The sequence below is a fragment of the Pholcus phalangioides genome, unplaced genomic scaffold (genome assembly GCF_987345545.1).
Source record: "Pholcus phalangioides strain wild (caught in Gottingen) unplaced genomic scaffold, Ppha-v1.0 ptg000016l_1, whole genome shotgun sequence".
NCBI classification, from domain to species: domain Eukaryota; kingdom Metazoa; phylum Arthropoda; class Arachnida; order Araneae; family Pholcidae; genus Pholcus; species Pholcus phalangioides.
This window is the reverse complement of record NW_028301609.1, coordinates 3441420-3453740: the sequence shown is the minus strand read 5'-3', so window position 1 is coordinate 3453740 and position 12321 is coordinate 3441420. Positions and strand designations below refer to the sequence as shown.

Genomic DNA, 12321 nt, shown 5'->3' with positions numbered 1-12321 from the left:
ACGAAATAACATTTTAAAAAACCACAAACCTTTTTTGAAATTCTTTAATTATTTTCTTTGCCTTGCTGTATTTCTTCTCCACATCTTGCAGTTGCTGCTGAGCTTTTGAGACCTTAAACTTGTAGTCCTCAACTTGCTGTTTGGCAGTTTGCAATGCTATTTCCCTCTCGCTCATCTGATGCTGCAGGGAGTCGAGCTTTTTCAGCATTTTCTGTCTGTCAGACTCCATTTTTTCCATTGTGGCCAACTGTGGCAAAAATAACAAAATTAATTACATTTTTTTTTGAATTTCCATTGTGAAAGCCATCGCATTTTCTTTTTCCACTATCATTTCTAATAGTGATCAATCTTTAAAATGGTGCCATATTTGTTATTAATTACATTCCTGATGAACCTAGTTCAGTAGGAATAAGAACCAATTTAGACAATTGAAACTCATACATAGAATGTGATTTCAAAACATAAGCATAACTGATAGAAAGAACTCAAATAACATTCATATCTATGCAAATACAAATTTGAGTTATGAATTTGATAACAAAAAAATAAATAAAATAAGGGTTAAAGGGTTGGTTACACAGTAGAACCTCCAATGGCCACTAACAGGATCATGAAAATGTGGCCACTATTGGGAGGTGGCCATTATTGGGCGTAAAAGTTCTATTCTGGAAAAAACCACTAAAATTTACAATCTATATATATATATAGCATTTGAAATGGCAATCCATTCTGTAACTGATACTGATAGTTATATAATTGATTATGATAAAATATATGATTACATTTTGATATTATAATAATCGATCAATCAACTTGGCAAACCAAACTAAAACTACAGAACTTCATATAAATTCGAAAGTGAGCAATATTTTTTTAAAAATTGGAAAAATATATATACCTTTTCTTTGGCTTGGCGAAGATCAGCTTCTGCCACGGCATTTCTATATTGCACCTAGGAAAAAACAGAGAAAACATTTTTTTACAACCGTAAGAAGCATAAGGCATATGAATATTTTATTAGTCATTGGATCTTGAAGAAAGAAAAATTATGAATGCTCACTTCTTTTAGCTTGTTTCGCAATGTCTCCATGTCAGTGTCAGGAGAAAGAGATCCGCTGCTGCCACTTGTGAGGTCAAACACCTCCACAGTTGGCGCATCTTCACCTTCTTCTGGCGTAGAACCTTGGGAAACACGAGAACTGTCACCACTGTCTGCCCTCGGATCATCATCTTTACCCTGCAGTGGGAGTTGGAAATCTTTTGATCCAAAAGGCTGAAAAATTAAGGGATTAATTTTAGTGATTCAAAATGAATTAACATTTTCATTCTCTCACATATATTACTTATCAATGACACCCACTAAATGTCTAGAATGATTTTTTCCCCAACTTACTTTGCATCATACCTATGCACATTGACCTATACCTATCCCTGACTAATGAGTATCTGAAGTTATAAATGAAAATAAAATGGTAGCTTTGAGAGACTCTTAGCTTGGTCTTGGTAAATTTGACAAAAATGGTTCAAATTTATTAATGCTGGCTAGCAGTATTAGGATAAGACAATTATGTAAATCAGCAAAATGCTTAAGAAAGAATGGCTCAGTTATTGAAAAGTATTCCACTAAATTCGTGTAACGGAAATAATAATTCTTTCCCTGCCGTACCAATAAAAATTTTACTCAAGCAATAAACTTTTTATACTTAATTTATTTACTTTTTACACACATGAAATTTAAATATTTCCCTTTACTTATGGTTTTATTTGTTGTTATTCTGTTGCTTATAGTCAAACTTTGTAAAGGCATTTTTTGAAATAAGCCGATACATAGGGAATTTTGAATGTGAAAGTTATTAATTTACATCAATGTCATGTGCATAATATTTTAACCAAGTTCTGACCTACAGACAATTCAACCTACACACCTATGTGCTCAGAACGGAAGTAGTGGAGTGGCTGTACATAGGCATTAAATGAAAATACACAAAGAGTAATACAAGAAAATTGAATCAAGGCCGACATTACCTGTTGCTTGAAAGATTTTTGCTGTTCTTTGTCTGCTTGCAATGACTGAGATATTAACTGCGCAATTTCACTGTTCTCATTATCATTTTCTCTTCCAATCAGAAATCTTAAACAATAACAAATTTAAACTTGTTAAATATGATATAATTTGTTATCATATTAAAATATAGAAACATATATATATCATTTGATTATTTTTGTTGCCTATTGTCTATGCATAAGAGCTAATATTATACAAGAATTGTCAATTTGAAGTTAAATTTTTTTTCGAAAACCTTCTGCTCCAACAGCAAAACATTCGACAAGCATGAATGAATGAGCGCCAGAACTTTGCCACTGGACTTATCCAGTTGCCGAGATCTCTTCCAGCCCAGCTTCGTGGCAGAGTCTGGAACACTTTATTTAGTGTTAAAAAAAAAAAAAAAACCATACAAACTTTTTTACAACATATTTTCCCCGGACAATTGGGTACTGTTGTGATTAACAAATTTTGTGGTGATTACAGACGAGATGGGATTAGGAGTTGGAGAAGTTTCCGGGTTTAGTTAAGATGAATGTACACATATTAGGATGGAGGTATGTTTTAAAAGCAATTGAGCCCCCCCCCCCTCCATGCCATCTCATCTGTTATCTTACACTTGCGATATTATACACACAGGATACAAAAAGAAAAAGAAATGAGAATCTTATTGTGAAATAATATATATATATATACATATATCTCCATCGGAGCGAGTCATCTCACTTAACACCTTATTGGTGAGCAAATGGGTTTGATAACTTGCGACTAGAAGCCAGCATCAGTTTTATTGGGTTGAGTTCACTCGCTCCGGTGGATTTAATGAAAATATACAAAATAGAAGTATTGTGTGGGGGAATATATACAATTAGGCAGCACCCGTGGCATCTCGCTTAGCACCTTATTCGGTGAGCAACATGAATCCGACAATATGAGTATGCACGTGTGTTGTGGACATGAAATGCATAGACAACTTGAATGGAGGAAAGAGAAATACACACATATACACATATTTATATACATATATATACCTGCCAGGTCGAGTCGTCTCGCCCTAAACCTATTTTGGTGAGCAATGTGAGCTTGATTTAAATGGGGGATTGTCTGGAGAGAGCCTTAGCTAAGGATCAGCTTCGGTCTTGGTGTTTTGGTTCACTCGATCTGGCTGGTTATATTTATATTTAAAAAAAAAAAAAGAATATATATATATATATATAATATAAACTACATGTGTAATGGTTATTATGAAACCTTATGGCTTATGAAGGACACTTGTGGTTATCACATTTACATCATTGTAACGAGAATGCCATAAAAATTCTTGTTCGGGTCCCGTTAGTACATGCTATATCATGTATTAGTAGTCAGTCATGTTGATATGATTTTTGTTGTTGTTTTTATCCATTTCTGTTTTTTCTCCCACTTATTTTTGTAATATTTAAAACATTATTTTATAAATCTGGTGGACAGATTTCTTGTTTTTCGTTGGCGTGTATATATCTGACAAGGCTTGTAATCCTTGCTGCTGTGTTTTTGTTTTTGATTATTTGAGTGAACCATTGTCTTCTATTGTTTTCGGAATATTTGTACATGTGTAGATGTTTTGTAAATTTTCACTCTGTTGCATAGTGAACAGGAGTACCCACCATACCGCAGGCACATTTGTATGTTCGGCGGCGTTTCCGTTCGTGTAGATATATAGGGAATGGGCTGTGTCCTGTTATGAAGATAGTCAGCTCTCTATTCCAGTTTAGTGTGTTGTATGTGACCGGAGGGACAATTTCGTGCACTTTCCTAGCTGTTGTTCCTTGTTCCCAAATTTGCTGTCATTTCTGGAGGGTTGCTTGTTTAAGTTGTCGCTTCAGGAGCGTTAGTGGGAAAGGGTTATCAAGTTTATTGTCACAGTTGATTGCAGCTTTGGCTAGAGAGTCTGACCTCTCGTTTCCAAGATTACCTACATGGGCCTTGGTCCAACCTAGGAAAATGTTTGGGTTATTTAATAGACGGCGCCTCAATACACGTACTATTGTGTTTCTATTTGTTGGATCTAGAAGTGCTTGAAGGGAGGAGCGGCTATCAGTTATTATTAAAACTCGCTTTTCTGCTCCCGTTGCGTATTGTGCAGCTGCTTCTATCGCTAACAATTCTGCTTGGAAGTTACTGTTGTTTTTATCTAGCGCTGCTTGTCACGTTTGCTTTTCTGTATTGTTTGTGTATACACAATAGGCTGCTCCAACGCCTTCATCGGTTTTGGAGCCATCTGTGTATATGTGGGTGTTTGCTAGTTTTATACCCACATATACACAGATCGACAAGCAAAAAGCCAAGAAAACACCATATATTTAGAAAATCAAAAAGTTGTGCACTATTTGAAATAATCATAGAACTATTCCAAAAAACAATGAAATATGTAAAAATTATGTAAAAACTTACTTCACCAGACCTGAAGTACTTCTTAAAACAGAAGCAGCATACGCTTGAGTAACACCAACTAAGGATTTACCATCAACTTCTATTATTTGATCATTGACAGCGATTCTTGCAAATGAAAGAAAAAAAAATTACTTAAAATTTCATGTAGACAATCTCTTGACTTTCAATTCATGAAAGTCTAGTTTTTTTTAATACAAATAAATTTCCCAGAAAACTCTATGTTAAATACTTCTTTTTAATAATTGGATAAAATTGGATAAACCCTTCAGAGAAGCAGTTTATCACCTGACTATTGCATTACAGTGGCCACCTTTCCAAATGACCTTTTTCTGAGAGACCAATGGATACTCATAGACCTTGATTATCCCAAACAATTAGAACCAGTCAACATTGGCGAATTGAAATTCCCAGGTAATTGAATATGCATCAATTTGAAGGTCAAGTCTAGTATCAAATACATATACTAATTATGATTAAATTTACATTTAACAATCACATAGAGAATTTGGTCACTGCTTTGCAGCTGTATCACAATTTTTTATTTGCAAAATAATTTCTGCAAGTTTTCATGCGATCACACAAAATACAAACTCATCTTGAATTTTAGTTTGTTTTCCTATCACAAAATAACTAAGTTCAATTTCATCCTTAATTCGACACTAGTTTCAGTCAATTACAATAAGCTGTTCTAATGGTATGCTTACCTCCCATCTTTATGAGCAGCACCTGACTCAGTGATTGACTTTACAAAAATTCCCAGCTTCTCCAGACCAGCATCTGCCCCAACACCCATACCAATGATACTAAGACCAAGACCTTCTGGACCTTAAAAAAAAACGTGGGAAAAACAAACAGCTGTAACAAGTACCAATATGAAATATGACTTAAGCTGGGTCCACATTATGAATGCTTAGGTGAACCTATGGGAATAATAAATATGCAAACATAGTTATACACAAACATAGTATCTGGATAGAACTGATTTAAATTTGTATGGCAGTTATATGATGAACTGAAAATATTCAAAACAAGGTGGATTACAAACTGCTTATCACCTTTTATATAGATATTAATCCTAAATGTATTAAGAAAAATATACCACATTTTATAAATTTCATGGCTAATGTATTAATGGCAGGAGGGGAATTTTTCTTTTTTCAAATTCAAAAATATTCAAAGAATTACAAATCATTTTCTATCAAGAAAAAAAATCCAACCTTTCATAAGTTCAACAGGGAACACATCCATTTTTTCAATGCGCTTTTCAAGCTCATATTCCGCAGATGCAGCAACTGGATCCACATCATCATTCCTCCTATCATAGTCATCTACTGAGAATGTACTGAAAACCTAAAGTATGGGCAAAGAATAGTATGTCTCAATATGTGGAACAAGAGGATAAATTAAAATTAAACTTATTGAAATTGGTATTACTTGATCAAAATAATGTTATATCATTTCTAAGAAGTCTGCAAAAAAATATGTTTTTGAAATCATGAATAGAAATAAATAATTATAAATTTATCAATTACACTCTTGACTTATATTTTCAAAACATATGCAACATATGAAAATATAAATGTGCAATGACTAAATAAATCAGATTGATCTATATGTAATATTGAAAAAAAAAGTTCATATTTGCAAAAATTTAACTCATGAATTTTATAAATTTGTTAATAGAATTTTTTTAAGTTAAATTTAGGACAGAATATAAGTTTTTTCTCCTCGGCTTCTAGCCTGAAATAATACACAGCAGAAACTCAATTATCAGATCCTCATTCATGCAGAACTCAATGTTAAATAACGATTGTAATCAACCCCAAGCTGACAGTTCAGTTCCCACTTATTTTTTTACTGTGCATCAATTATTTTTATCAGCAAAAAGTTGATCACACAAAACAAATGGTTAGTTTTCTGCATTCCAAAGTAGAGCCTCGATTAACCAGGGTGGGTTCTGTATCACCTTGGATAACAAGATTTTCAGTTAATAGAGACAATCAAAAATGTAAAGAAAAGTCTGTCAGTCACAAAGAACATTTATTTACAAACAAATTAAAACCAAACTTTGATACATGCTAGTAGTAAAAATATTTTCAAATCATTTTCAGTGTGAATGGTATGCGACAGAACACCGTCTCGTACCACACTATGCCACTGGAAGGTATATATGCAACAGGTTGACCTTTACCTGGCCCACTGCTTCAGTTAACAGAGGCTCAGAGAATTTAATGTGCATCAATAACTATGACAGGGACTACCAAGTGGTCTCTTCACATTTTAGTTCAAAATATCTTGGTAGCATAACTGTTATGTATGAAAGTGTTTGCTGACAAATAAAAAGCAATATAAGAAACAAACTACTGATCACATAAGTCTACACAAAGGTTTTAAACAAATGAAGTATTTTTGATCAAAAATGAAAGATCTAGTGTCAAATACCTTGATGGGATCATAGTTGAATCGAACCTTGGTCCTTTTATGAGGCAAAACTTCTGTGAACATATCCTCATCTTCACTGTCCTCATCCAATCCAGCAACTTCAGTGACAAAATGGTTTCCAGGAAGAATATGATAATTTGCATTTTCAAACACTACATTTGAACCTGCTGGGAAAGGTATAGCAATCTTGCCCTCTCCGTTGGCCAAGTCATCATTATCATCATCATCATCCTCATCAATATCATCAGCAATGGATGGTGCAGCTGACCATGTCTCGGAGTGATCACTGCCAGACATACTTTGCCTTGACAAGAACAATGTGACATCTCTATTCTCTTCCTCTGCTTTTAAGGCTTCTCTCGAGCTAAATTTATGTAAAACAAATATTTTCAGTATCTAGTTAAAAATTTGGAAGAGCATATTTGGTTTACTGTGATAATTTTAAATCACATAAAAAGTTTCAATACAAAAAGCATTCACTTCAATATGCATTCACTCACTGCTTGCAGCAAATAATGAATAAACAAGTCTCATTTCCTCAGTTAAATAGCTTTATTGTCTCATATGAATATGTAATGATAACCTAACAACATTCTTAAACTAATGCATGAACTGATGAATGCATACAAATACATAGCTTGGATGAACAAAAAATATACCAGAGTTGCATTTACATATGCTATTAAACATGCATTAAAGATAATATTAAGAGATTATATGCATAAATATTTAAAATTTTATAAGAGAGCATCTCTAGCTTCAATTTTACATACTGCTTTTGTGACAAATTTCTAATTCTAAACACAGACATTTTGTTTGTGCGGTATTGGTCAGGAATTATACAGCACTAAGTATATAAATGAGAATTTTCTTCTTTCACTCGAAAAAGTGAAAAAAAAGATACATCTGGTGTTGCAGGAACCCAGCATAATATTTTCTAAAAAACATTGTAGTTATTGTATAATAGTTATAGCAGAGATAATGGTTTTCTTTGCTGTTTAAAAATCAAAATTGTTAAATGAATTGATTGTCTTAGAAAAAATAATTATGGAGTAACAAACCTTGTACTCAGCAGTTTTTCAGCTTCTTCCCTTGTCATAAATTCCATGCTCGTATCTGAATCACCACTGTGTCTTAAACTTGGGAATGGCTCTCTCTACAAGTACAAGAACAAAATAAAAGAAAAAGGTAAATACGTACACATAGAATAATTATGAACCATAACCTTGCTTCCTAGAGTGCCTCATGGGGGAGGGGGAAGACTGCCTCATCATATGAAATTTGAAATTTTTTCATTTTAAATACGTAAACAAGCATCACGTGTGTGTGAGTGAAAGCTCACACAATAGAAATAAATAAATTAAAATAAGATATGCTTACATAAATATGCATTTGATATACGATTTATATACAAACGTGTGTAAAATAAAAACATCTATTGTAAAAAATTGAAGGGTTTGCTAAAGGGTTGGGGTTTTGGACAGGACACACGGGATAAACTGTCTAAAACTGTCCAAAACCTCCAAGTTTCAAAATGCTATGTGGAAACCTTTTTTTTTTCATGATACTAACATATTTAAAAAAAATACTAGCAAGAAAATAAAAAAATAAAAAACTAACAATCAAAAATATTTCAAAAAGGTGTCATTTGGTTTCTTTTCCTAAGTTAATTGTTTCACCAAATTGATGGTTTTAAGCTGGAAATCTGATAGTAAATTAATATCACTCATATAAATGTTTAAATAAACAGTTTTACATTTTTTAGTTTGTTATAAATGTTATTTCTACTTCACATCTTATTTTTCATGTATGATTATGAAGCAGGTACTGTATTTAGGACAGTGCTTGTCCAAAACCATGACGATTCTCTCCAAACACTTTTCTTTAAAAAATACATTATATTGAAGTTACCAAATACGCATAGTCACAGTTATAATCATTGCATTATTGTGAAACTCCACATAAATATTTTTTATTAGATAGCAATATAATGATGTGAATATATCATAGCTGCCAACTTTTGAAAATGAAAATTCGGGAGATTTTTGCGCAAACTCGTATTTTATGCTTAAACCATTCCCCTAATAAATACAACAGGGATTTTTCCAAATAAAATAGGGATTTTCCAAACAAAAGTTAAAGCGTAGGGAATAAAATTCCTACTCAAAAACTGAAGTCAAATTAAAATAGGTATTTTACACACATGGAAGTTAAACCATTGAAAATAAAATCCCTACGCAAAAAACAAGTGAAATTGGAGGACAAAACTTCAATAGTGATCTAAAATATACATACTGTGTTCCATCACAAACGATGTGAACAAACATTCTGCGCGAATGACCCCAAAATCATCGGAAGATGAAAGAAAAAAGCGCCAATTTTTGAAGAACACCGACTTTTTGTGACACTTGCTTGATGGTTTTTTTTTTTCCATTTCACATGAGTGTGATGATGGCAGTCTTTCCATGACCGATGTTCATGTCCGTAACACAACTTGTACAAAAAAAAAGGTGGCCCTTTTATGGAACGTTTGATGAAATTCATCGGGGAATAAATATCTTTAAAATTGATTAAATATGTTATTGCTATCAGTATTCATGTTTTGTTGTATCGCACGTACATTAATTACTTCAAAAAAAAGAAATTTTGACCATATGCGCGTCACTATAATCTTCAATTATTATCCAGGACTATTGGCCGCTAAGCCATTTCCCTGCACGATAAGACAAACTTTCTTGTTATCATCAGAGGGTTTGTAAAACTTTCTTAAAAAGGGAATTTCCCCATTTACGACATGTGATGTCATTTCGAAAGGGGAAAAAAAAGAGGCTTCATGCCCCATAAGAAATTTCTTAGGGATTGTTTTCATAAGTGGGGATTTTTTTAATGAAGTAGGGAATTTTTAGGGTCAATCAGGGATTTTTTGTGATTTTCTTAAAAATTCGGGAGATTTAAGAACTTTTCGGGAGGTCGAGCGATGAAGCTAAAATTCGGGAGATTCCCGAAAAATTCAGGAGACTTGGCAGCTATGATATATATCAATGGTGTAGTGTTTATTTGATACAAATTGTTCTATTTTGACTTTTTAAACCTTTTTCTTCAAATTTTAAATTGATCTTTCTATTTTACATTTTCAATTTTTAAAAACTAATTATAAATAAAGGAAAATATCTGAAGAAAACGAGGCCACTATGTAGCACCTACTCATGACTAACAGAACACAATTTCACAAACACGGATTACGCCTATATGACGATACAAGACTTTAAGACCCAAAGTTTTTGTTAAATTTAAATTGCTGCTCTTATGAGGCTAGAAGCTAATATTTCACCGAATAAATTCAAGCTATATTTACAATTCTATCACATGGGGGACAGCAATACGAAAAACACTGGAAGAAGGCTTATAAAAAAACTGTCTTTAACATATTGTTCTTTTATTTTTATGTCCCCGAAGTTATGCATCAATTGAAAGAATATTTTCAAATTTTGTTCTCTTAGAAATCATCTTGGCACAAATAGGGCAGCTAAATTAGTTATGCGCTATCGAATGTTAAAAGGCGCAGCCTGATTATTAGTGCTCGATTATTACATAAGTTTAATTTCATTCTGTACTCATATCTATTGCTTTTTTCTAATTTTCATGTGACAAATTTTTATTTCATTCTTGTATTTTTTATGTTTTCATAAATCTAACATCTATCCTCAAGACAGTTCAGTTTTCAATTGCTTGATAACCTGATATCAGTCATACAACCCTTTACATATACTGTTTTGAATTTCAAAATTTTATTATATTTAATGTAATTAATAATATAATTTATATAATATAAAGTTTAATATTTGATTATAGAAGTTACCTCTTCATCAAATTGCAAAGTTTTCACTTATAGTTATAAATATGTATACCACACTGTCCAAAACCTCCTATTTATAACAACAGTAGAACATCAATTATCCGAACAACTCAGTCAACTGAACACCTTTTCAACCTAACTCATTTTCAGTCAACGATGCTGGAATTTATTGGAACTTGAATCCTCTTACCTCCCAACTAGATAGCCTCGTTCTATTGTACAATAATCCACTTCCAAACAATTGTACATACAGTACCTGTGAGCTATAGATGTAAACAATGGCGGATCTGGGTACAGTATATGCAGTTACAAACAATTGGCAGGCAAACAAACGCATGAATAGGAGCAGATTTAGCTGGCATCTTTTTTCTCGTCTTCAAATTCACCTTAATCCTGTAAGCGGGCCTTAATGAAAGGGGGGCAAGGGTCTTCTTGACAACAAAACAGTTCTTATCACAGTTTTTTCGGGAGTATCTTTCCTATCTTGCTTAAAACAGATATTTTTCAATCTTTCTTTAGCTTTAACAGTGTCAATACTTTTCGTCTCTCTCAAGTGCAGAATGGCGACAAAACGAAAACGTGTTGTTTTAAACATTAAAAAAAAAAAAGTGGAAATAGTGAAAAGATTGAAAGCGGGTGATGGTATAAATGTGCAGCTGAATACGGACTAGGCGTGACAACCCTCAGTGATTTAAAAAAAAATTGCGATAAAATAGAAAATTTTGCAGCCAGATTGAAAACAGCAAATGGATTAAAGTCTTGTGAAGGTTTAGAGAGTTATTCCCTGTATTTTCATGGTTTTAATGTAACCACAGAAGACGACCAAAATCTTCTAGATTCAAAAGAATGCTTAGATATGCTTCAGGAACTCCCTGTATTCCAGTCCTGTCATGAAAGGATGTGTTGCAGTGGTTGAAAATTGATAGTGACAATCCAGGATAAAATTTTTTTGGATGACAGAGAAATATTTATGCACCAACGGCAGATGTAATAATGCACAGTGAGGCAGAACAGTGTTTCACAAAATGTCTCGCGTGGTTAGAATCGCTGCCTAACACTGATCCGCTTCAATTTTTAATGTTGAAAATATTACGGGATGACACGGCAAGATGACGTATAAGTAAGTTGAAGCAAGATGGATTCATTTTTTCTTTTGTGATGCGCTGCCTTTTTTTCCATTTACTTTTCAGAATAAGTCGGTTAATTTTAATTATTTTAAGGTTTTTGTTGCTGAATTTTAATTTATTCCTTTGTGTTATCAAATTAGTTTTGAAATCAATTTTCCAAACAACCTTCGGTCCTGATCTGTTCAGATAATCAATGTTCTAATGTATAAGTGAAAAACTTCGAAATTTTATGAAGAGGTAACTTCTACAATCAAATATTGAACTTTATATTATATAAATTATATTATATTATTAATTACATTAAATATAATAAAATTTCGAAATTCGAAACAGTATACGTAAAGGGTTGTATGGCTGATATCAGGTTATCAAACAATTGAAAACATAACTGCCTTGAGGTTAGATATGAGATTTATAAA

The 12321-nt window shown here is 32.7% G+C and overlaps 1 protein-coding gene across 4 annotated transcripts in view; it reads right to left on the bottom strand.

The window, feature by feature from the left end:
- The window catches only part of LOC149074897 (uncharacterized), a 41720-nt gene that overhangs the window by 15925 nt on the left and 13474 nt on the right, over positions 1-12321 (bottom strand). For all 4 annotated transcript variants that reach the window (XM_089245843.1, XM_089245840.1, XM_089245841.1 and 1 more), the window contains 9 exons: positions 7981-8075; positions 6920-7283; positions 5695-5827; positions 5182-5302; positions 4478-4582; positions 2026-2131; positions 1061-1273; positions 899-952; positions 30-247 (listed from right to left, as the gene is read on the bottom strand). In XM_089245843.1, the coding sequence (XP_089101969.1) occupies positions 30-247; positions 899-952; positions 1061-1273; positions 2026-2131; positions 4478-4582; positions 5182-5302; positions 5695-5827; positions 6920-7283; positions 7981-8075 (1409 nt within the window). The remainder of the gene's footprint in view (positions 1-29; positions 248-898; positions 953-1060; positions 1274-2025; positions 2132-4477; positions 4583-5181; positions 5303-5694; positions 5828-6919; positions 7284-7980; positions 8076-12321) is intronic.